Here is a 24,114-nt window from a genome sequence, read left to right on the forward strand (position 1 = left end):
AACAAATGAGGTTTCTAGTAAAACCGATGCTCTGAAGCCTAGCAACCTTGGCATAAGAAGTGTTTGACAGGCAGTTATTTCAGCAACTGTGATTTGGGCAAGAGCTATCGGATTTAGTTGGACAGACAGGCTAAATCTTTATATCTTGGTCTTTAATAGCTTATTAAGTGAAGGAGTGGTTTAATTTGGGTCTGATATTAAGTAATTGCTTCATCTGGGAGAGGGCATCCAGATGATACTATGAAGCTGACAGCTTTCTTTCAGTACTTTTCAAATTGAGCCCATCTTTTTGTCATAAAGTGTTGTTTCTATGTTTATACACTTGAGGGATTTACTTGGACCTGAGAGGTCATGGTGGCTTATTCACTAACTTGCTAAACCTTTGCAGTTTGTCCTAGATGTTGGCATCAAAGCGATTCTCATTCAATCCATTTTTTTAGACTTCCCACTATTATTTTTTTTCTTGTAAATCACCCAGGTGTTAACTTTGTTTATACTTACAGTAGTTAATAGGAGCTTATAAATATACAGAGGTAAATTATAACTTTGAATACTTTTCCCAGTTACTTATTGAACAAATATTTATTGTCTGCTTATTTTTCACCAGCCCACTGTGCTTTGATGAATATGCACTTTTCCAATGGCGACTGTGACATGAAATTCTCATTTTTCCTTGAGGGTGAGCAGAGTACAGGTCCTTCTTAACCTTTTTTTTTTTTTTCTTTTCCCTGGCTCTTCCTCCACTCATCTTTTAGATTAGCAGTTCTCAAACTTCACTTGGCACAAAAATAATCTGGGGTGCTTGCTTAAAATACAGATTCCCAGGCCACTAAAGTATCTGATTCAGTAGGTTGGTGGTAGAGCCAAGAATTCTCCATTTTTATCAAACCCCTCAGGAGATTATGGGTCACAGATCATTCTGAGAAATTCAGTTTTATATATTGCTCTACCTCCAACTTCTGTTCCAGCCTTCTGTTTTTACTCTTTATATATACCTGGGCAATCTCATCTTTTCTCAGGACTTAAATTACCATATATATGCAGGGAATAGTCACATTTCTTTCTATAACTCACATTTTTTTCTCCAGGGTTATAGATTCGGGACCTCTATAAACTTTTAATTCCATGTGAATGTCCTCTGAGTACTTCAAGCTTAATACGACCAGATCTAAACTCATTTTTACCCTACCTACACCTGTGTCATGCCCTGTTTTCCCAAATTGAATGAAAGATCCCACCATTCACCATCCACCCATTTGCCCAAGTCAGAAATCTAGTTGTCTCCCTTATTCCTTACCAAGATCTTTCCATTTTACTTTCTAATTACATCTCTTGCCATAGCCACTACTGTGGCTCTAATTCGGGCCACCTGATTCTTGCCACGGCTTCCTAATAGTTCTCCCTGCCCTAGTCTTGTCCTGCTTCCAATCTCTTCTCCTCAGTACAATTAGACTAATCTTTTAAAACCTTCTTCGTTTTGTTTAATTACAAATTTGAATTACAGAAGTAATGTGTGGCATTGTAAAAGTAAATGCTTGACGTTATGGGAATATTTAAAGTAAGAAAGTGAAGTCCTTCCACCTCTCTCCATTCTCACTCCCCAAGGAAAACTACCTTGAACGATTAGTTTGGTGCATATCCCAGGATATGGTCCTTCTTTAACATGTCTTGTGATCTGGCCCTTCCTTCTCTCTAGCGTTATCTTTGCTCATTTTTGAGTGCCTCACCCTCACCTCCGAATACACACATATACACCTTAGCTATATTTAACATTTGTCAGTATCCCCAGATATATGTTCTGTTCTCACTTGCCGCTGGGCCCTTCCACATGTTCTTCCCCTGAAATGTCCCAATCTGGCTAACTCAATACACTTCACAACTTAAACATCACTTTCAGAGAAGCTTCTAATGCCCAAGTTTGAGTAAGCTGTTCTTTCTATGTACTTTCATAGTATCCTGTATTCCCTTAAGGACATTTACCATGCTATATTGTGTCAATTTACTTATGTAAATGCCCTACTAGACTACTACATGCTCCATGAAGGGAGAGGCCATATCCGTCTTCTCTGCACCTCCTGCATCTTTCATGCTTAATCCCTTAGGCTGCAATAGTTATCTGTTAAATGGATGACATAAAGAAGTGTGAGAACCGGTTCCTGCCCTTCAGGAATTTACTACTGTGTGAATGAAGCATTACAGTACTCACTAATGTAATAGTCATCCTGGAGGCTAGCCTACAGGAGGCCTCAGACTCCTGGAAGATCTTTAAAGCTCCAAGTAACTCTTCCGTGAGTCAGCCATTAGGCCTTCATAAAAGGTGCTGTATGCGCGTGAGAAGAGCCGTACTTTCAGAGATCACTCTTGGACTGTCTTCTGTGGTCAGATCGTGTATGCAAAGGAAGTCATCCTTTGTCACTGACCTCAGCTTTATTGCTCAGGCATTGAAACGTATGGAGAGGTGACAAGAGACAAGAAAAAAAAAAAAACAAGAAAACCATCATCAGAAAGGGCAGAGGCGAGATGGATGAGAAATGGCAGCTGCATTGTTGAGGGGGGATTAGGATCAGCTGTGGGGTTCAGCAGTTGTTGCAGTTTAGAAGCAGCATTGGTGGAAGTGAACAGAAGGCGCTCTGACAGTGAGAAATAAGAGAGCTTGCCAGCAGGTCGGGTCAAAAATTAGAACAGCTTTGCACTCCAGAGTGTAGGGAGCAGGGTGTGAGCCCTACCTGCATCTCAGTTAGACTCCATGGTGGCAAAAGCAAGGGGAATTCCTCTGTTGGGTGGCTCTTTCAGCCAGACACCTCAAGAGAGTTGTTTGTGCTCATGGGCTCTCTTTGTATAAACCTCTCTTAAAGCCACTCCAGTGAGTCCTTCATCCCTGCGACTCTTGTCAAGATATCCCGGGGCCTGCCTTATTGCCAGATTTGTGCTCTGCTCTCACTTATCTCTCTTAACCTCTGATCTCCCCAGCCAGCACTTGTCCTCAGACCATATTGAACTATTTTCTTCCATGGCTTCCGGGACATACACTCCTGGCTTTCTTCGGAATCCCTGACCATGACTTTTCATTCTCTTCTGCTGAATTCCTCTTTTCTTTGTGAATCTTAAATACTGATGTGCTCATCAGATGATCTTATGCAGTTTCATTCTGAGGATTCTCCCAAATCATATCTGCAGTCTCTCCCTGAACTCCAGACTCACATCCAGTTGCCCACACAACATCTCCGCTTAGCTGTCTGATAGACACCGCAAATACATCATGTCCTAAACTGAACTCTTTATTTCCCATCCCACCACACCTGTTACCAAATTGCTCAGGTCCACAATCTTCCTCGACTCTAGTGTTTCATACCTAATCAATAACTGGTCAGCTTTACTTCCAGAATGTCCCCTGCATCAAGCCATGTCTTTCCACCCATACTTCTACAACCCTAGTCTACACTCTCTTCATCTTCCTCTTAGACCTAAGCGTAGTAGCCTGCTAACCAGTCTCCTTGCTCCCACTTTTGCATCACAGAGTCTGTTCTCCCCAGATCGAAATTCTGGTCCTGTGATTCCTTTAACGGATGTAGAGGAAGAGAAGGAAAGAGCATCAGGAAACCTTCACTGGTTTCCCATCATACTTTTAAGAATAAAACTTGGGAGTTTTTACCATGGCCTTTAAGGCCCTTGCAAGATCTGGAACCTGGCCCCTGACCATTTCTGTGCCCCAAATACCACTTTCCTTCTTGTGTGCTGTGCTTTAGCCATCATACTGGCCTTTTGGGGTGGTCTTTAGACCACCAAGTTTGTTTGTTCCTGCTCCCTCTGTTGCTTGAAAAACTTCTGCAGACATCCTTATGGCTCATCACCTCTCTTTTCAAGTCTCTGTTCACAATGTCACCTGTCTTTGGACCACACTATCTAAAACAGCATCTCCTTCCATCACTGTCTTCTTGCTCCACTTTATTTTTCTTCATAGCACCTATTTTCTGTTGTAATATATATTTTATTGCCAGTCTTTCTATGAAAACATTAACTCTTTCATAGAACTCTGTATGGTCACTGAGGAAACCCCCATGCCTGAAACAGTGGCTGAAACATCATAAACACTCAGGAAATAATGAATACGTAAGAGAAAGGGAGAGTACCTGCATGTATGTGTGCAAGCAGTTATTCACACTTTTTTTTAAAGATTTATTTATTTATTAGAGAGAGAGTGCACACAAGGAGAAGCAGGCTCCCTGCTGAGCGGAGAGCCCGATGCGGGGCTCAATCCCAGGGCCCTGGGATCATGACCTGAACCAAAGGCAGACACTTAACTGACTGAGCCACCCAGGTGCCCCCGTTATTCACACTTGTAATAGCTTTTGCATATCAGCACAGTGATGGGCCACCATCGTTTTAGTAGTCTGGAGAAAACACAGTGCATTTACTTTATTTTTTTTTAAAGATTTATTTGAGAGAGAGAGCACACGCCCATGTGTGTGTGTTTGTGTGTGTGTGTGTGTGTGTGTGTGTGTGTGTATGAGCAGGGGCTGGGGCAGAGGGAGAGAGAGAATCCCTAGCAGACTCCCTGCTGAGCATGGAGCCCAACCTAGGGCTTGATCCCATAACCCATGAGATCATGACCTGAGCCGAAATCAAGAGTTGGCTGCTTAACGGACTGAGCTACCCAGGCGCCCCACAGTGCATTTACTTTAAAGGGGGCAAGCCAACTCATTCATTCTCCCTGTTAAAAATAAAAGGTCTAGACTAAGACTTCTTTAAGAATGTAGTATCTCTAAATCAGAGTTGTAAAATGGTGCTTCAGATAACCTAAATTCCGATTGGCTATTTAGATATATTATCTCTTCAACATACCTTTGATGATATGCTCAAAGAACTTTGAGATTGTGGCATTATTTAAATTATTGAATACTGTATAAATTTAGGTAAGTCATTTAACATTAAGACATTTCTTTATTATAAACATGTACAAAAGAAGCATTTATTAAAAATCTGTACCGTCATGACAATTTTATATAAGCTAAAGTACATATTTGTTTTCAGGACCTACTACCAGAAATTCACACTGGACAGAGCAGATTGTGCTTTCCATATTTATTTAACTACTTCATGTGTCTTAACTTTTGAAAAGAACTCATTTATGTATTTTTTACTAACATCTTACTTCAGTCTTCACTTACCAGTGAGGCACTTACTTAAATTGAAATCAGGTGACCAGCAAGAGAGTGCGGGTGCGCGCACACACACATGCACGCATGCACACACACACACAAACACACACCACCCACCCACACACCCACACCCAACCACCCCCCATCAGCCCTTTCTACCTTGAGTCTAATTGCTAGGTGGGGAGTTGAGATGGGTAGTTAATCCTTAGTAAAACTCAAGGGAATGATACATGCCGAAAGCGGTTAAGTGGAGTCAGGAACGTTTTTATTTGAGCAAGTATTTGCTGAGAGCTTTTTGGGTGTCATTATATTTGGCAGACTTAGCTAGCTCATTAAACACATCTTGGAACGCTTTCTGTGTTAGGTAGGTGGGATACAGCTGTGAAGGAGATACGGTCCCTGCCTTCACAGAGTTTGCATTTTATACAGTCATACATGGAAGTGACTCTAATTTAGGATAAAGTCAACTTTTTTTTTCTGTTTTTATTTTTATTTGCATTTATTCTATGCAGACTTTACTCCCAGGCCATAAGTTTTTGTTTCTTCAGTTTCTTCTGGGATATCTTTTTCTTCTGTGCCACCTCCTCTTCTGGCTTAGGAACACATTGCTCTTTTGCAGTGAGGATCTCAGTGTGGCAGGGAGAGCTCATGTGTGGGTTAATCCGACAATGAGCCCTATAAGTTCTATGCCACATCTTGGGGGCTTTGTTCACCTGGATTTGCTCCATGACCAGAGAATCTACATCTAAACCCTTAAGTTCAGCATGATTCTCTGCATTTTTAAGCATGTGCAGTAATGGGGCGCCTGGGTGGCTTAGTCGGTTAAGCGTCTGCCTTCAGCTCAGGTCATGATCCCAGGGTCCTGGGATTGAGCCCCGCAGGGAGCCCGATTCTCCCTCTCCCTCTGCCTGTGGCTCCCCCTGCTTGTGCTCTCTGCCTCTCTGTCAAATAAATAAATAAAATTTTTTTAAAAAAACATGTGCAGTAAAAATTCAGCACTTTTCTTGAGCCACTGACCCTGTGTGCAGCCCCACTGTTTGGCCTGGGCACACCTACCACCTCCACCATTGTATCGACGGAATGGCACGCACTGCTTCTGCAAAGTGACATCTTTCAGATCCTTGGTGGCTTTTCGAATATGCGTACCCTTGATAGCCTGGGCAGTTTCATGTGTGTTCTTAAAGTGAACATGAAGATTTGAACCTCTTGATTTGCGTGATTTTGTAGGGTTTTCTGGGTCAAACGAATAGGGAACCATTTTCAGAGGCCACCTCAGGCCGCATAGGGGAAGAGAACAGGTAACTTTTATCGTAATAAAATTTAATGTCTATTTCACTGAACTCTTTACCAAGTGTTTTCATATTCATATCTCATTTTATTGTCCTATAGACCCAGTAAGATATGGGTATTGATCTCTCTATTAAATACAGAAACTTAGGCTGAGTATGGTTAAACTCCTTGCACAGGTATTAAGGTAGGAAGTGGCAGTGTGTGAACTCCAGTTCAGATCCCATCCTAGGCTCTGTTCTCTTCTCTGTACTGCTAAGCATTACTACCAGTATAAAGAAAAATAGTTCTGTAGTTTTATCTATAATACACCAATATATTTTTTAATTTTATAATTGAATTTAAAACTAAAATACATGATCATAGTTCAAAACGTTTTTTTCAAGCACTTAGTATGACATAAAATGAAAAGTGGAAGTTTCATAACCACTCACAGTCCTTCCTGGAAGTAATCACAGAATTACTTGTGTATTCTTCCAAAAAGTTCCCATGCAAACCCTCATATAGATTTTTTTAAAACCACAACTGGAAACATTTTATCTCATGACTAGTTTTTAATTCACTTAATAAGAGGTAGATATCTGTCAGAAATGAAAAGCTACTCTCTTTACCCTTAAAAATGTATAGTATTTGGTTGTATGGCTCTTCTGTAACTTATTTAACCCGTTCCCTAATGATAGCCATTTAGATTGTTTCCAGGCTTTTACTATCAAACAATATTGCAGTGAGTGAACAGGCTCATTCATAGATCTTTGCATGCTTCTGTGACTATATTTGTAAGATGAATTCTTTGAAATGGAATTTCCTGGTTTGAAGAATGCATATTTAATTTTCTTAGATATTGCTGAATCCTCCTTTTAAAGGACTACATCAGGAGTGTTTGAAAATGCCCAACAGTGTTTGGGATATGTCAAATCTTTGTTTATATAATCCGATTCTAGTGAAAGACCCCTTATCCCATCCATTGCCCTAGCGAAACAGTGTTGTGCCCATCAGTGGAAGTATGTATGAACAAAAAGGAGCCTTCAGTTTGATTTTGTTGTCTTCATAGAAAAATTAAACCTTTGTCATTAATGCTTACTTCACACTTGTTGGGATTGCAGTAAAAGAAATTAGTCAAGCTGACCCTCCCCCCCCCATGTTAATACTGTTTGATGAGTAATCAAGTTGAACTTTATTCAGTGGTGTCTTACAGCAGTGATTTCTAGCATGAAATAGCAAAATAATTTCCTGACTGTTGAGTTTGCCATCGCCTGAGTAATGATAAAATTAAGGTTCAACTTCTGGCACTCATTTTAGTGTCCCTTTTCCAGTATTTGCTTAACAAATCTTAGTTTGGCTGTCAACAAAATCCCATAAACTGAGTGACTTAAGCAACTGAAGTGTATTTTCTCACAGTTTTGGAGTCTGGAAATCCAAGGTCAGAGTGCCAGAGTGATCAGGTTCTGGTGAGAGTTCTCTTTCTGACTTGCAGACCAGCTGCATTCTTGCTGTGTCCTCACATGGCAGAGAGAAAGAGAAGGCAAGCTTTTGATGTCTCCTCTTATAAGGGCACCAATCCTGTCATATAAACGTATGACCTCATCTAAACTAATTACCTTTCAAAGGCCCAGTCTCCAATTACTGTCACATTGGAGGTTACAGCTTCAACATATAATTTTGGGGAGACACACAGTTCAGTCCATAGTATCCATCTAAGAATTTTCAAGCTCACACGTGCTTTTTTTATCACCATTGAGCCTGAGGTCCTCAGACCTAAGCTTATTTGTCATTACAGTTGTTTTCTGCTGGAATGAGAGCCTGGCATTGTGCCTTGAACTTAGTGGGTACTTGCATTAGTTTTCTATTTGCTGCTGGTAAAAATTACCACAAAGTTAGTGGCTTAAAACAACACAAAATTAACATCTTATAGTTCTGTAAGTTAGAAGTCCAACCCATGTTTCACTGGGCTAAAATCAAGGGGACAGTAAGCTGCATATCTTTCTGGAGGTTCTGGGGGAGAGTCCATTTCCTTACCTTTTCTAGTTTCCAGAAGCCACCCATATTCCCTGGCTCTTGGCCCTGTTCTCTGACCTCTCTTAGCGACGTCTCTCTCTTTCACCCACCTATTTCACTTTTAAGGACCCTTGTGATTAAATTGGGCCCACCTGGATAATCAGGTTATACTCTGTCTTAATTAAAGTAATCTGAATAGCAACCTTAATTCCATCAGCTACTTTAATTAACTTTTGCCATGTATCCTAACTAGTCCCAGGTTCTGGGATTAGGACATGGACATCTTTGTTGGGCTATTATTCTGTTTGATAAATATTGGCTGCTGGAATGAGAGTCACTTCTGAGTTAAATATAAAATAGCTCTAACTGCACAGCAACATTTTTCTGTATATATTTACAAGAATATCATAAATATACAAATGAGAAATATCCGTGACTCTTGAGTCCTGATCCAGCATTTCGTTTTCTTTTCTTGTAAAGTTGTAAATTGTCTACTTTATTCATTTTGTTACTTGTATGTTTCCTGGTGACACAAATCAGAACATGTAGACTGCTAGCGCTTTTATAAGAAGTTGTTCGTTTGTTGTTCATGTTGAAAATGGTTATTAACTTGCTTTCAGTTAGGACATGGTGATTGTGTGATATGAATGTTCTCATAAAATTGGCTGCAACAGGGGCGCCTGGGTGGCTCAGTTGGTTAAGTGTCCTTGATTTCGGCCCAGGTAATGATCTCCAGGTCATGAGATTGAGCCTCGTGTCAGGCTCCCTGCTCACGAGTCTTCTTGAGATTGGTTCTCTCTCTGCCTCTCCCACTTGTGCTTTCTCTCTCTCTCCCCCTCTCTCTAAATAAATAAATAAAAAGTGTTTAAAAAAACTGGCTGCAACACTGTACATGGTCCAATCTAGATTATAGCTGTATGATATACTTCAAATACCTAGATTGTTTTAAGTGCATTTAAGCATTTACAACTTCATCTTCCAAGAACTGTGAAAATGAGAAGGTAAAATCTGAGGGTAAAACATTAGAAAATAGAGATATAAGGCCATTAAAATTCATGTGATGATTAAGATTTAGTATTTTTGTTTGTTTAAAGTTTATTTTAGTTTTGATAACCTGATTTCTGATATAAAACTGAGGCATGTTTTTAAATTTCTCTTTAAAATTCCATATTGTACAAGTACCCTAATGGCAAAAAAAATCATCTTTAACAAAAATATTTCCAAGTCCTGACAGTTCATAATGATAGTGTTTTATTGATCTGATAGTATTTCTAGTAAAATATCTCCTATATTAGAGTTTTGAAAATTATTATAACCAGGAGCCCATGTAAGTCCCTCTCAAGAGGTGAGGCTGGACTGGTATTTTGTTTGTGAACTTCTCTTGACCTGGAAGAAGGTGCAGGTCCATGATGGTTAGACTTAAATCCTGAAGAAAGAATTGCATGCAAAGTCAGGCAACAGACTTCTGTCTCCCTCATTCCATCCCTCTAAACTCATCTTGCTTGCCCCTGTATTTGCCTGACAGGAGTCACAAAGGTGAGGGTACTTTGGGCAGTCATTTGAAAATGGTAGTGAACTAGATTTGAAATAAGGATAAAAATCTAAGGAGAGTAAGGTAAGGAACAAGAAAATACAAAAGATGTTACCTTTTTGAAGTGTTTTGCCTGGCCCCACATATGGGAGAGGAACTTTTTCTCTATGAATATATAAGGAAAAGCTACAAGACTGTTCCTCAGACCTAAGCTTATTTGTCATTACAGTTGTTTTCTGTTTAAAAATACATGTATAGCACTCTAAAGTTTCATTTTCAAAAAAGACCGGTAGATAACACTAAAAAAAAAAAGAAATATGTGTTTGTTTTAGAAAAAGTCAGAAAACAAGATAATCACCTAGAGTCCCACCATCTAGAAACCACCATTCATAAAATTGTGATGTAAACTATCAGATGGATTTAAAGTGAGGCAATGAGGAAGATTTTTTTGTAAGTGCACAAAAGAAGAAATACCTATGGCCAATAAAGAGATTAAAATGTATTCATCCTTTTCCCTGTGTTCCTAAGAGTGTGTAGAAACTCAGTGACTGTTAGGAATTTAAGTTGATTCAGCTATTCTGGAGAAAAACTAGCAAAAAATATAAATTTAAAAGTGCAGTCCCTTTAACCTAGCAGTTCCTTTTTTAGGAAGAAAATAATTAGGCAGCAATCAAAAAAATTTATAAGGATACTCATCTCAATATTGTTAAAAAGGGAGAATAACTAAAAGCCCATATTTTAATTAGTAGGAAACTGGATAAATAACTTTAATACAATATTAACTAAATAGGATGATGTAGATCTATATTCCTGAGGAAGAAATCTGATAAAATTTAAGAAAGAGTGAAGAAGGGAAGGATACAATATAGTAAATATGATCCTGTTTTTGTAAAAATATTTATCTGCCTAGCTCTGTGTGTGTGTGTGTGTGTGTGTGCGCGCGCGTTGAAGTTATCCTGACATAATTAGTTATCTGACAACAGGTATCTCGGAAGGTGACATTTCCAGTAACTTTAATTTTCTTTATATTATCCATAATGTGTTTGTTTTTCAGTAACATACATATTTAGCTTATGATCAGAAAAGAGATTTTTTTTTTCAGTTGAACTTTGTTAGAATTAAGTGGCATAAGGACAGGGAGAGCTAATTTTGCCCATGATACAATGAGCAACCTAACTGCTCAGAAATAAATAGCCACTGCTAATTGGAACCTTGGTTTAATTTGACAAATTGACAGTTTGAAAAGAAGCTTTTAGCTGCAGCTTTGGAAAGAGTCCCTACCTAGAATGAGTACAAATTTATCCGGGCAAATTGGAAGAATGATCATTTCATTCATTTGAACATTAGATTACTTCAGTGGTGCATGAGACTGGTAAAATGTGATGCTTTTATGGTAATGTTTTTTTTTGGTTGTTTTTTTTTTAAAGATTTTATTTATTTGTTTGAGAGAGAATGAGAGACAGAGAGCATGAGTGGGAGGAGGGTCAGAGGGAGAAGCAGACTCCCTGCCGAGCAGGGAGCCCGATGCGGGACTCGATCCCGGGACTCCAGGATCATGACCTGAGCAGAAGGCAGTTGCTTAACCAACTGAGCCACCCAGGCGCCCGGTAATGTTAAATCTTTTATGGAGGTAGGATATGAAGAGTATAAGGAACTTTAGAAGTCATCAGGTTGGGTCCCCTCAGTTTATAGATGAGGAAATAGAAGCCTATGCAGGGAAAGTGATTTGCTTTAGGTCACACAGCTAGTCATAGACCTGTCAAGGACTTATTTTGTCATGATTCCTGGAGGCCTAGCCATAGGCCTCCTTTACAGATAGTCATCACTGAATGATAATGCCGGTGGAGATGGATTCTCTAACAGATGTGACATCAGACAACTTCATCAAGCAATCAACAGTGTATTAAGTGTCTGACATGTACCTGAAAGCCTATTAAGTACTGGAAGTAGAAAGATGAATACAAAAAAAAATTTTTTGGAGAGACAGACATACAATAATTAAACAGTATAATAAACAGTATTAAAGAAGCATGTGAAGAGTACCGTGCGAGCTCAGGAGAAGGATGGCTTCACAAAAGAAATGTCATTTGAGCCCAGTCATTTGGCTTTCACCAAAAGCATAAGGTTATGTTCCAAGTAGGAGTTTCAAGTAGGAGTGTTCCAAGTAGGAGAATTAGCATGTGCAAAGGGAGAGAAAGTCTGAAAAGAGCCACAGGAGTAAGAGGATACCCTAGGCAGAGGGCTTAAGAAAATTCAGCAGGTGTTTAGAAATAGCATCAAGACTTCTATATTGAAAATTTTTATTGGAATGTTTGAACAAATTCTAAGTGTTGCAGATACAGTTTGATCCATGGCTGAAACAGTATAACCATGATAGGTTTGTTCTCTGTCTTCATTTCTCCATTTCTTTAACCCCATACTCAGGCCCCTGTGAATACAAGATGACTGGTCCCCATAACTCAAACAGAAGTTCTAGATTACAGTCTCTTTAGTGCCAACTGACCACTTGGTTGATGTCCCTTCTCGGAGATAATCACCATGACCAAGGGAAAGGAATTCACTGGGATTAGGACTTCCCATGTGGGGAAAGATGCTTCCAGCCGAGCAAGGCAGGTGTTTTTTCCACAAGAAGGGAATTGCAGATACTAGATAGCAAACACTAGAAATACCCACTAAGTGGGATCACTTAAAGTAGAGGTAAAATCTTCATTGCTTTGAAGATTTTTATTTATGTTTTCCATCATACTGTCTCAGTAAATAATCCAAAATTCTGAATAAAAGATTTAAAATATTCCATCCCTAGTTTCTAATTAAAGGGAATTTTTAAAAAATGGGTACGGCGTAATATAAGATTTCAGTAATGCTGCTCTCATGTACTCATTTGAATACCATCAAAAAGTAAGAGGTAAGAATGTTGAGCATATGTGAAGAATAAGTTGCATATGAGAGCTGGAATTAATATTATAATGGAAATGATCAATTTCCTGTCATAAAGGACCAGTGGAAAGTGATGGACTCACTCATGCTTTTGTAGAACTCAAAAATGTTTATACCCTTAGACTGGTTATTTTAAGTTTAAAATGTTCACCCTTTATTTGATTTGGCAGTGAAGTAATTATCCTTATATAGTGACATTCCCCTGCTACCATGTGAATTTATTGAATTCACAGAGGTAGGGCTCCAGATTAGAAATGTAGATATTAATGATAGAGACAGCAGCAAATTTTGAAATATATGAAAATGAACTTGATATGAGTAAGATATTTACTGCTGTTATATATAATTGGACACATGTACTTATATAATGTATTCAAAGAAAAATGAAATTGAATTGAGAACTCTTAGAGAATGAATCATTCTGTATAATACAGTTTCATATAGCTAATTTCCAAATATTTGGTCAGCTTTTCCCTTCAGTATAAACTTTGCTCTAAAATATATTTCATACTTTTTCACCATCTTAAGTAGAACAAATTGAAAATAATTCCTTTTTCTTTATGATTCAGGTCATTACAAGTATCATTTATTATGCTGTGAAGTAACAGACGTTTGTAGGGTTGCTTGTCCCTTGTGAAAAAGCCATAAGGTGCTTTGAGGTCTTATGTATACGTCATGTCCTTTTTAACCTACCACTCTAATTCCTGTCACTTTTTGCTCCTGGGCTTATAGCAGCCTCTTCTAAATGCTAAAGATTTTGAAGGCATTCACAATGTGTATAAAATTGGAGTACATAGGCTTCAAATATTGACATAGTGGGCCTGGTTTATAGAGGCTTAATAAACCTTCATTGGCTGAATGGATGTTGTAGTCTTTACAGGCATACTCTCTTTTGTAACCTAAGGAGAGGAGGTATTCAAAAGGAGAGAAATTCAAGCCGATTGGCATTTGCCAAAGATAATTATAAAGTCTTAACTTTTAAGAACTGGAGGTTACCTCAATAAAAATACATGTCAGGCTATAAATCTGCAACCAACCTTTGGCAAAGATTCATGCCATTTGCTGCCATGTCTAAAAGAGAAGCACAGCTGTCAGTGGGCTCACTTCCTTCCTTCTGCTAATAATTTTACCTTTATACCTCCTCTAGCTCTTATATCTTTGTTGAACTTAAAGCTTCAAGGAAATGAAAAGTACTTCCTCACAATTGAATGTTGGCCAATCCCATGCTATTCAAATATGAGAAAGCCCTGATTAGCTAGTATCCTTTTAATCTAAAACTAAGAGTGTGCTTTCAGTATTTCTTCAGTGTAAATCTTCATTTATCTCATTCTTTCATTCCTCTTGCAGTTCTCCAAATATCAGGTGAACAGATTGTTTAGGTATTTTGGAATTAGAATGTCATACTCCCTCATTCCTCCCCCATCTCGTTTTTGTTTTTTTTTTCCCTAAAAACCTCATTTAAAAATCCTTATAGAGTCATGTACTAAATAGCTACCTCTTAAAGTTCTGGACAAAGTAGCAAAGTAAGCAGACTTTCTTTGGCATCCTTATGAAAAGTTCTTTTGTAATCTGGCCACTGGCTGTAGCTTTTACATTTTCTTCTATAAAAATTATGGTGTGCTGTAATTTATTACATTGTTGTAAGAAAGATCGATGGGCTTTGGAGTTAAATCAGTCCATATTCAATCCATTATAGTAGCTTTCCCTGCCCTACATGCATTTGACTGTTGGGCATATGTTCAAATACTATGAAAAGAGAAGCAAAATTTTCTGTTTCTTATTGAGATAAACCTAGCATTTTGCTTGTAGGCTTTTGCTAGCTTTGATTGTTTGGTAGAGGAGATTTACAGCTCAGGTGGTCAAGTACTATAGGGTTTGCTTTTGTATTTTTAATGCCTTTAAATTCAGAGTCTAGTTTTGATATAGATTCCAATATAGTGGGAAGGCCAAGGGGAGCAGTGAAGGGATCTCATCTTAAAAGCAAGACCATGGGCGATGATAATTATTCACAACTCTACAGTAATAATTATGTAGTTCAGATAATTGCAATAAAAGTATGGAAGTTACTCTGGACTAGAATCTCTTTTTCCTCTGGTGTCTCTGAGACGGTAGAATGAGCAAAGGCAGATGAGTTTTATCTGTAGTCACTTAACATTGTCCAATTTAATGCATATTATTAAAGCAACTGTCCAACTTTATTTCATGTTTTTATTTCTTCTCTTTAAAATCTTTCTTTTAATAGACTCTTTTATCACCAAGATCTATGCAAGCCTACCTTCTGCACTTAAAAGGCTAGCTCTAGGGGCACATGGGTGGCTCAGTTGGTTAAGCCAGGTCATAATCTCAGGGTCATGAGATTGAGCCCTGGGTAGGGCTCTGTGCTCAGCATGGAGTCTGCTGGAGATTCTCTCTCGCCCTCTGCCCCTCCCCCGACTCACCCACGCATGCTCGCTCTCTTTCTCTCTCTCTCAAAAAATAAATAAAATCTTTAAAAAAAAAAAGCTAGCTCTCAATTTGATTAATTGAGTTGATACCAGTTTCTTAGAGGTTACAAAAAGATAGTTTTTCCTCAAAGTGGAACTTCCTGAAGGGCTGGTATATAATTTGACAGCTCCAGTCTAGCACCATGGGTTGCAGGAACTTTATCTCATCCCTTAGGTACCAAGGCCACTGTCAGAGTTTTCTGAAATTCAAAAACCATGTGTGTATGTCCACGTGTGTGTTGTTTTTTCTTTATTATAAATGTATTATGTCTACATTATAAACAGTTTAAAAATATACAACTATATAGACGTGAGTGTGCCTCTCTTCTTAATCCCTCTTCCCAAAAGAAACCACCATAAAGTTACTTAGTTTTGTGCATATGGAGACATGTTTATATCTATATCTATAAATATATATGTAATTTCTTAAACAAAATATCATAGTATACTTATTATTCTTTATTTTTAGTTAATTATACATTGTGAACATCCTTCCATGACAGTAGATCTAGTCTTTCTATATCCATTTTAGATAGTGGATTTCCCTATTCCCTTATTTTTTATTTTTAGTACGTTCCACACCCAGTTGAGCCCAATGCAGGGCTTGAACTCATGACCCTGAGATAATGACCCTGAGCTGAGAATAAAAGTTGACGCTTAACCAACTGAGCCACCCAAGCGCCCCTCCCTATTCCCTTATTGATGGACTTAGGTTGTGTTTAATTTTTTTTGCAGCTAAAAGTGTTGTAGTAAGCATCCTTGTGTTTATTTTTGCCTACTTGTTTAAGAATGTCTGTAGGATAGTTTCCTAGAGTTAATATTGTCATATCAAAAGGTATGCACTTTTAACATTTTGATACATGTTGTCAAATGACCCTCTAGACAACAAGAACAAATTAATAAGCCTGCTACTAGCATATGAGGGTTCATTTTTCCTACATCTTCAGCAACATAGTCACCCGTTTATGATCCAGAGAACATGAGTTGTAAATAATAAATCTCAAGATTATTTTATATTAACTTTGATTTATGGCTTCCACAAATAGCCTTCAAAAATAGGTGCTTTTAGGATTTTCCTTTTATCACTCTAAACCTGTTCAGATATGGAATGTTCTGTCAAGACAAGACAATTCCTTTTTTATTATTATAGGTGTGAATTATCTTTTTAAGGAATTTACTTTATCATTTGTTGCCAAATACTTCTCTTCTTGAATATTTCTTATATGACTGACCAAGTTAGAATATTAGCTTCAAAACTTACTCTTTAATGTTGGAATTCAAGGGGCAGCTATTAAACATGTCATTCTCTTTGCTGAAATTTATGTGCGATCGCTTTTGAAATACCCCTTGAGTTTTACTGAGCACCTAATACTGATTATAATGGTGGTTGAACAGTAATTTAAAGCATATTAAAGGAAACTTTATGAATCCGAACAAATGTTGATGAAATCTGAGCTTTATTTATTGCTTGCTTGCTTCCTTGCAGGTGGATTCACCAATGAACTTGAAGCATCCCCATGACTTAGTCATATTAATGAGACAAGAAACAACAGTTAACTACCTCAAAGAATTGGAGGTGAGGCAATGGGAATGTGATACGCAGCTGAAACTTGTTGCATTTCACAGGAGCTGTTGTATTCAAAGAAAAATGAAAGCTCATTATTTCTTAAGCCTGATTCTTCTCAGTTTCATATATACTTTTAATCACATTTTTAAAAGTAACATCTAATTGGAATGACATTTGAGCAATAGTAAGAGAAACAGACTAACCTGGGTTTTGCCTGATTCTTGACTGACTATATCCTTGAACAGGGATTCCATGTATAAGTTTTTCCATCAAGTATGAAAAGGAATAAGCTCTCTGCATATGCTTAGAAGGAGAGTTTGGGTAAAATACAAAAAGGAAAAATGGTTTCAATACTCTATAAAAAATGTATTTTTTTATTAATTCCCAAGTAGGGTCTTGTTATTGTGTGTTTTTTATGATGAGGTGAAAGCATTAATCACTTTGCACTTTGAAAACTTGAAATCTATTCGTACTAATAAAGTGCAACCTTTTTGTTTCTATCATTGATTTCCATAAACTGATTTTGCTTAATAACAAACAACATCAGTTATCTGAAAAAGTAAGAATAAGACAAGAGGTGTATTTATACTGCTTCATGCTTGGAAGCTTTATCTGTTTTTATTTAAACACAGTGTTCAAAGAGTGCAGTGGTGCAGAAAATCGTTTTTATTTTCAGATGCATATACACATTGTATATGTTTATTGCCATTCTTGTTTTAAGAGGCAGTATTATATAATATAAAGAGACTTAAATGAGAGTATATGAAGGAGGAAAATGCCATTCACCATGTCAATGAAAACGAAAATGAAAAACGTTGATTCCATCAGTTTTTGATTAAGGTAGTGGGGACTCTGGGGTAAAGGTACAGGCTGCAGATATGTATTTGTTAGACATTGAAATACAGACTTAAGGCCATGAAACTAAATAATACCATTTATCTACAAAGTCGTGACAACTAGATGGACTTCTTACAGTACCAGAAGACAGTGCAGGAGTAGCCTCAGAGTACTAAGGGAAAATCAATCAAACTAGAATTTTATGTTCCTATAAGCCGTCATTCAAGAGTGAGGGCAAAACAAAGATGTTTTCTGACAAAGAGTTTACTTACTGCAAACTCTCACTTTTAAAAAAAATCAAAGATGTACTTCTACAAGAAGAAAAGTAAACCCAGTAGATATGCATAGGATGTATAATGATGAGTAAAAATACTGATGAAGAAGTTGCTAAACTTATTTAATTATTTATTTTTTGCACTTTGAAAGGTAAAGCTAGGTAAAAATAATACATAGTTGGGTTGAAGCATGTTCAGTGATTAGGTAAAGCCTGTTAGACTCTTCTGTCATGTTTAGGAGAAGGTAAAACTAACTGAATAAATTAAAATCCTGTTAGAAAATTTATGGGCAAACATACTAAAAATTTAAAAGTATTGCTACCTTTCAAGTAGTATTTTCAGTATAATTGATTTCCTTTGTCATTCTCTCTATTTTTTTTTATGTATTTAAAAAATGAAAGGGGTCTACAGGTTTCATTAGACTGCCAAAGAAGTCTGTGACACAAAAGAGTTAAGAACCCCTGGATCCTGCTATCAATATTCAGGAAATACAGAGGACAAAGAAAGGGACTCATTAAATGGACCTAGGAGATACAGTCAGCAAAATCCTGTAGAGTGGCAGACTGTGCAGAACAAATGACACAACTTGTTTAACAAATAAATTTACAAGGATTAGAACTATAGATCACATTTCTGTTATTCTAGTGCTTGCCCTTACCTTATTACTTTGTTAAGTTTTTCATCAGTAAATATTTTATTTATGACATTAGGATAGGGAAGGACTCCTTAAATAACGTAGAAATCACAATTAAGAAAACAACTGATAGTTTGGACCATCTTAAGACTAAAAGCTTCTCTTTAGCAAGTGACACCATGAACAAAATTAAAACATAAGCTATAAGCTGGGAGAAGATATTTGCAGTACCTATAACTGATAAGGAATGAGTTTACAGAATCACTCTTCATAAATTTCTACAAATCAATAAAAAAAAAAAAACGGGGGAAAAATAGGCATACTTGGAAGGTCAAGTTACAAAATATCTCATAAACATATGAAAATATGTTCAGTCACATTAATGACTGCATTAGTTAAGATGGCTACATTTTGTAGTGGATGACAACTTTTGCATTGGCAACAAACAGTCCCAAAAATCTCAGTGCTGTTTCATGGAGGAAGGTGGAGGCTCAAGGAAGAGTAACCAAACATACAAGCCTGTTTAAAGTTTCTACTTAGAAGTGACATCATTTCTACTCACATTCCATCGTCCAGATCAAGTCACATGGGCAAGCCTGACGTCATAGGGCAGTATATAGTATAGCCTACGTACAGGAAAAGAGTCAGGAGGGAATGAGTAAGTGGAAACAGATCATTTAGTAACATCCCAGTAATCTTCATGGCTTAAAACAATAAGGTCATATTAAATATCACTCTGGTCCAAATGCCAGAACCCAGGCTGACAGAACAGCCACTGTCTGGCATATTGCCATTCTCAGTACCTGAGGGAAAAGAAAGAGCACAGTAAAGCATACACTGGCTCTAAAAAATGTTTCTCTTCAGAGGATTCAATGGCACGTCTCATGTTACATTTGTCAAAGTAAGTCATACTGGCCACATCTGAATTAAGCAGAACAGTGATGTGTTGACTCCTTTGTAAGGAGTTGCAGCAGATTCATTAATAGTAATACAGTCTACCCCAGTAATCATAACATTTAATGCCCATCAAATTGACATAAACTAAAAATGTGATGATGGTAAGTTTGTGGGGATATGGGTATTATGATAATCTGTTGGTAGAATCCTAGTGGTTATAACAACTTTAAAAAACAGATTGACAGTGTCTAAATCAGAAAATGTGCATCCCATATGACCCCTGCATCCCATATTTTTACCCCTTCTGGGTCTTTTACACATGTGCACAAGGAGGCTTTTATGAGAATATCACAGCATTTTTGGGGCGCCTGGGTGGCTCAGTTGGTTAAGTGACTGCCTTCGGCTCGGGTCATGATCCTGGAGTCCCTGGATCGAGTCCCACATCAGGCTCCCTGCTCGGCAGGGAGTCTGCTTCTCCCTCTGACCCTAACCCCTCTCATGTGCTCTCTCTCATTCTCTCTCTCTCAAATAAATAAATAAAATCTTTAAAAAAAAAAAAAAGGAATATCACAGCATTTTTTTTTTTTTAAAGATTTATTTATTTGACAGAGAGAGACACAGTGAGAGAGGGAACACAAGCAGGGGGATTGGGAGAGGGAGAAGCAGGCTTCCTGCTGAGCAGGGAGCCCGATGCGGGGCTCGATCCCGGGACCCTGGGATCATGACCTGAGCCGAAGGCAGACACTTAACGACTGAGCCACCCAGGCGCCCCTATCACAGCATTTTTTAAAGCAAAAAGATAAACAACCTAAAGGTTTATAGAAAAATGGATAAATATATTTTTATACATCTGTTAAAATGAAAAATTTAGAGCTATACTGATCACTGTAGATAAATACTAAAAACAAAGTTAAAAAATAAGTTGTAAAATGATATAGGATGATACTGTTTACATAAAGTTTTTAAGCTTGGAAAGCAATGCTAGATGTTGATTTGGGACATATATATGGATATATATGCATATATATATAATATTTTAAGAGAATAAGAGTAATATAGTAATATTTTATAAAGATATACACAGAAGTGATACATCAAACAAATTCAGGATAGTGGTAACTTTGGGAAGGGAGAGAGGGATTTTGAAGGCAGTAAAGAAAGGTTTCGACTACCTTATTTTTCCTTTTTTTTTTTTTTTTTTTTAAGATTTTATTTATTTATTTGACAGGGAGAGACACAGCGAGAGCAGGAACACAAGCAGGGGGAGTGGGAGAGGGAGAAGCAGGCTTCCCGCCAAGCAGGGAGCCCGATGTGGGGCTCGATCCCAGGACCCTGAGATCATGACCTGAGCCGAAGGCAGACGCTTAACGACTGAGCCACCCAGGCACCCCTTATTTTTCCTTTTTAAAAAATCTGAAATGAGTATGGCAAATGTTATCATATGGTAGATGTGGGTGGGTGGTGGAAACTTAGGTTTTTATGTAATTCCTCTATATGTTTGAAGAAAAAAAATTGTGAGTAGCAGGAATTCACCTGGAATACAGGGCATTAGGGGAAATTATTCCAGCCTACAGTATCAACATGCTGGATGTCTTGAAGGGCTGAAATATGATGTGTGGACAATTCAAGGTAGTTTTAATTGCTGAGCCATTCTGTTCCAGGGAAGTTAAGCTGATAGATGCAGTTTATAGGTAGTCAGAGATCCTATTATGAAGGTATTCAGCTGCCATTATCATAAATGTCATATACTGTTATTTTCTATATATGGACACTTGTTTAGAGAAGCTTATTTATTATCAACTAATTAATTCCCCCTTATCCACAGTTTTATGTTCTGTGGTTTCAGTAACCCATGGGTCAACTGTGGTCCAGAAGCAGATAATCCTCCTCCTGACCTATTATCAGAAGGTCAATAATAGTCTAACACTATGTCACAATGCCTACGTCATTCACTTCATTTCATCTTATCATGTAGGCATTTTATTATATCACATTATCATAAGAAGGATAAGTAAAGTACAGTAAGATATTTTGAGAGAGAGACCACATTCACATAACTTTTATTACAGTATAATGTAATTGTTCTATTTTATAATTAGTTATTGTTGATCTCTTACTGTGCTTAATTTATAAATTAAACTTCATTATAGGTATATATGTATAGGAAAAAATACGATATATATAGGGTTTGGTACTATCCATGGTTTCGGGCATCCACTGGGAGTCTTGGAAGATACCCTTACAGATAAGGGGGGACTACTTTGTTCAGAATCCTTGTCTTCCTTCACATAGAGGATTTTAAATTCTCCTTTCTCTTATGTGGTATCTAGACTGAGATATTAGAAAAATCCATTGTGTTCTCATTATCTTCTCAACAGAAGCAATTAGTTGCTCAAAAAATTCATATAGAAGAGAATGAGGACAGAGATACAGGACTGGAACAGAGACATAATAAAGAAGATCCAGACTGCATCAAAGCCAAAGTGCCCTTAGGGGACCTGGATCTGTATGATGGCACATACATAACTTTGGAAAGCAAAGACATCAGGTAAAGAAATTCTCTTTCCAGAAATAAAATTAATGTTTTCTTGAATAGACCTTTCTCAAATCAATAAGAAATTATTTATCTAATGAGGATAAGCTTCAATCACAGATGAGTTTATCGAAATTTGAAAGTTCAAAATACACTACACGTAGAATTCTTAAATATCAATTAAAAATACTTAGTACCACAGAAGATGGAACAATTTATAGTAAAAGAAATACAAATGGCCAATAAACATGTGGAAAACCTCTCTCTCAGTAATGATCAAATAAGTACAAAATAAACCATTTAGATAGTTTTCACCTATCAAATGGGGAAAAATATTTAAAAATCAGTAACTGGTAAAAATGTGGAGAGGCTGTCAACAGAAGTGTAAATTGGTTTAACATTTCTGGGAAGAATATTTAAAAAACTTTTAAAAAGCTCATAATCATAACGTTCTTTGGTCTTCCTACTATTTTCTGTCTCTTGATTTATCTCCTTTAAGTTAAACTCCTAAAATACTGCCTCCCAACAGTTGCTGCGTGAAAAAGGTTGAATGATGACTAATACTGGTTGTAAAGATGAGATGCTATGAGAATATAGTTCAGTTAGGGAAAAATTAGACATTTTTTCACCTTTCATTCATTTATTGCTCCCGGCTTCTTGATTTTAGCCCTGAAGATTATATAGACACAGAATCTCCTGTCCCTCCAGACCCTGAGCAACCTGATTGTACCAAAATTCTAGAACTTCCATATAGTATACATGCTTTTCAACACCTGCGAGTAAGTAGAGAGATTTGGGATTTTTTTTTTTCCATTTTTTCTGTAATTTAGTCTCTTGCTTATAAATATTTTTTCTTCTCCCCTTCCAAACAGCTTTATAATTTTACAAACATCTCCTATTTCTTAAAACCCCTTTAAAATAAGTGCTATAAGATACTGAGTTACTTGTGAGCTTTTATCTTGTGATCTCTTTTTTCTGTGTATGTGGTTTTGTTTTGTTTTTTCAATTTTTTTCTTCTTCTCTTCAGGGTGTACAAGAGAGAGTTAATCTTTCTGCACCTCTATTACCTAAAGAAGATCCAGTCTTCACATATTTATCTAAACGACTAGGAAGAAGTATAGATGACATAGGTCACCTCATTCATGAAGGCCTGCAGAAGGTAAGTCATCAGTGATTGAAAGAGCTGGAGACTCTGTGCACAAAAGATCTTTTTTTTCTCAGAAAATAACCTGTCTAGATTATTTTTGTCTAGAGAATGATTTTAAATATGATTACATTAATGTAAACTATGTAGTTCAAAGCTAGGGAGAAACATTGGTAGTCTAGTCCTCTCTACCAGGAAGGGATGCCAAAGGTTTATTTAAACTAATTCATGGGGGCGCCTGAGTGGCTCAGCCGGTTGGGCGTCTGCCTTCGGCTCGGGTCACGATCCCAGAGTCCTGGGATCGAGCCCCGCATCGGGCTCCTTGCTCTGTGGGAGGCCTGCTTCTCTCTCTCCCGCTTCCCCGCTTGTGTTCCCTCTCTCTCTGTGTCTCTCTGTCAAATGAATAAATAAAATCTTTAAAAATAAATAAATAAATAAAAATAAAAAATAAACTAATTCATGAAGGGCACCTGGGTGGCTCAGTCGTTAAGTGTCTGCCTTTGGCTCAGGTCATGATCCCAGGGTCCTGGGATCGAGTCCCACATCGGGCTCCCTGCTCGGCGGGAAGCCTGCTTCTCCCTCTCCCACTCCCCCTGCTTGTGTTCCCTCTCTCGCTGTCTCTCTCTCTGTCAAATGAATAAATAAAAAAATCTTTAAAAAATAAAAAAATAAACTAATTCATGAAAAAGCAAATTATAAGCCAAGATAAGCAGCAGGGCTTATAGGCTAGATTATATATTTTGAATGTGAAAGAAAATTTAACATTAGTGTCTTTGAAACATCTACCCAATACATAGATCGTCACTGTTCTCTGGACAAGAAAAGAATCACCACC

General features: G+C 37.5%; 1 protein-coding gene across 3 annotated transcripts in view; it reads left to right on the forward strand.

Moving 5' to 3' along the window:
- The window catches only part of TTC17 (tetratricopeptide repeat domain 17), a 115,899-nt gene that overhangs the window by 4,579 nt on the left and 87,206 nt on the right, over positions 1–24,114 (forward strand). For all 3 annotated transcript variants that reach the window (XM_032413934.1, XM_032413935.1, XM_032413936.1), the window contains exons 2-5: positions 16,879–16,968; positions 21,981–22,150; positions 22,803–22,914; positions 23,163–23,294. In XM_032413934.1, coding sequence (XP_032269825.1) covers positions 16,879–16,968; positions 21,981–22,150; positions 22,803–22,914; positions 23,163–23,294 — 504 coding nt within the window. The remainder of the gene's footprint in view (positions 1–16,878; positions 16,969–21,980; positions 22,151–22,802; positions 22,915–23,162; positions 23,295–24,114) is intronic.

Source organism: Phoca vitulina, unplaced genomic scaffold (genome assembly GCF_004348235.1).
Source record: "Phoca vitulina isolate PV1807 unplaced genomic scaffold, GSC_HSeal_1.0 scaffold16, whole genome shotgun sequence".
NCBI lineage: Eukaryota > Metazoa > Chordata > Mammalia > Carnivora > Phocidae > Phoca > Phoca vitulina.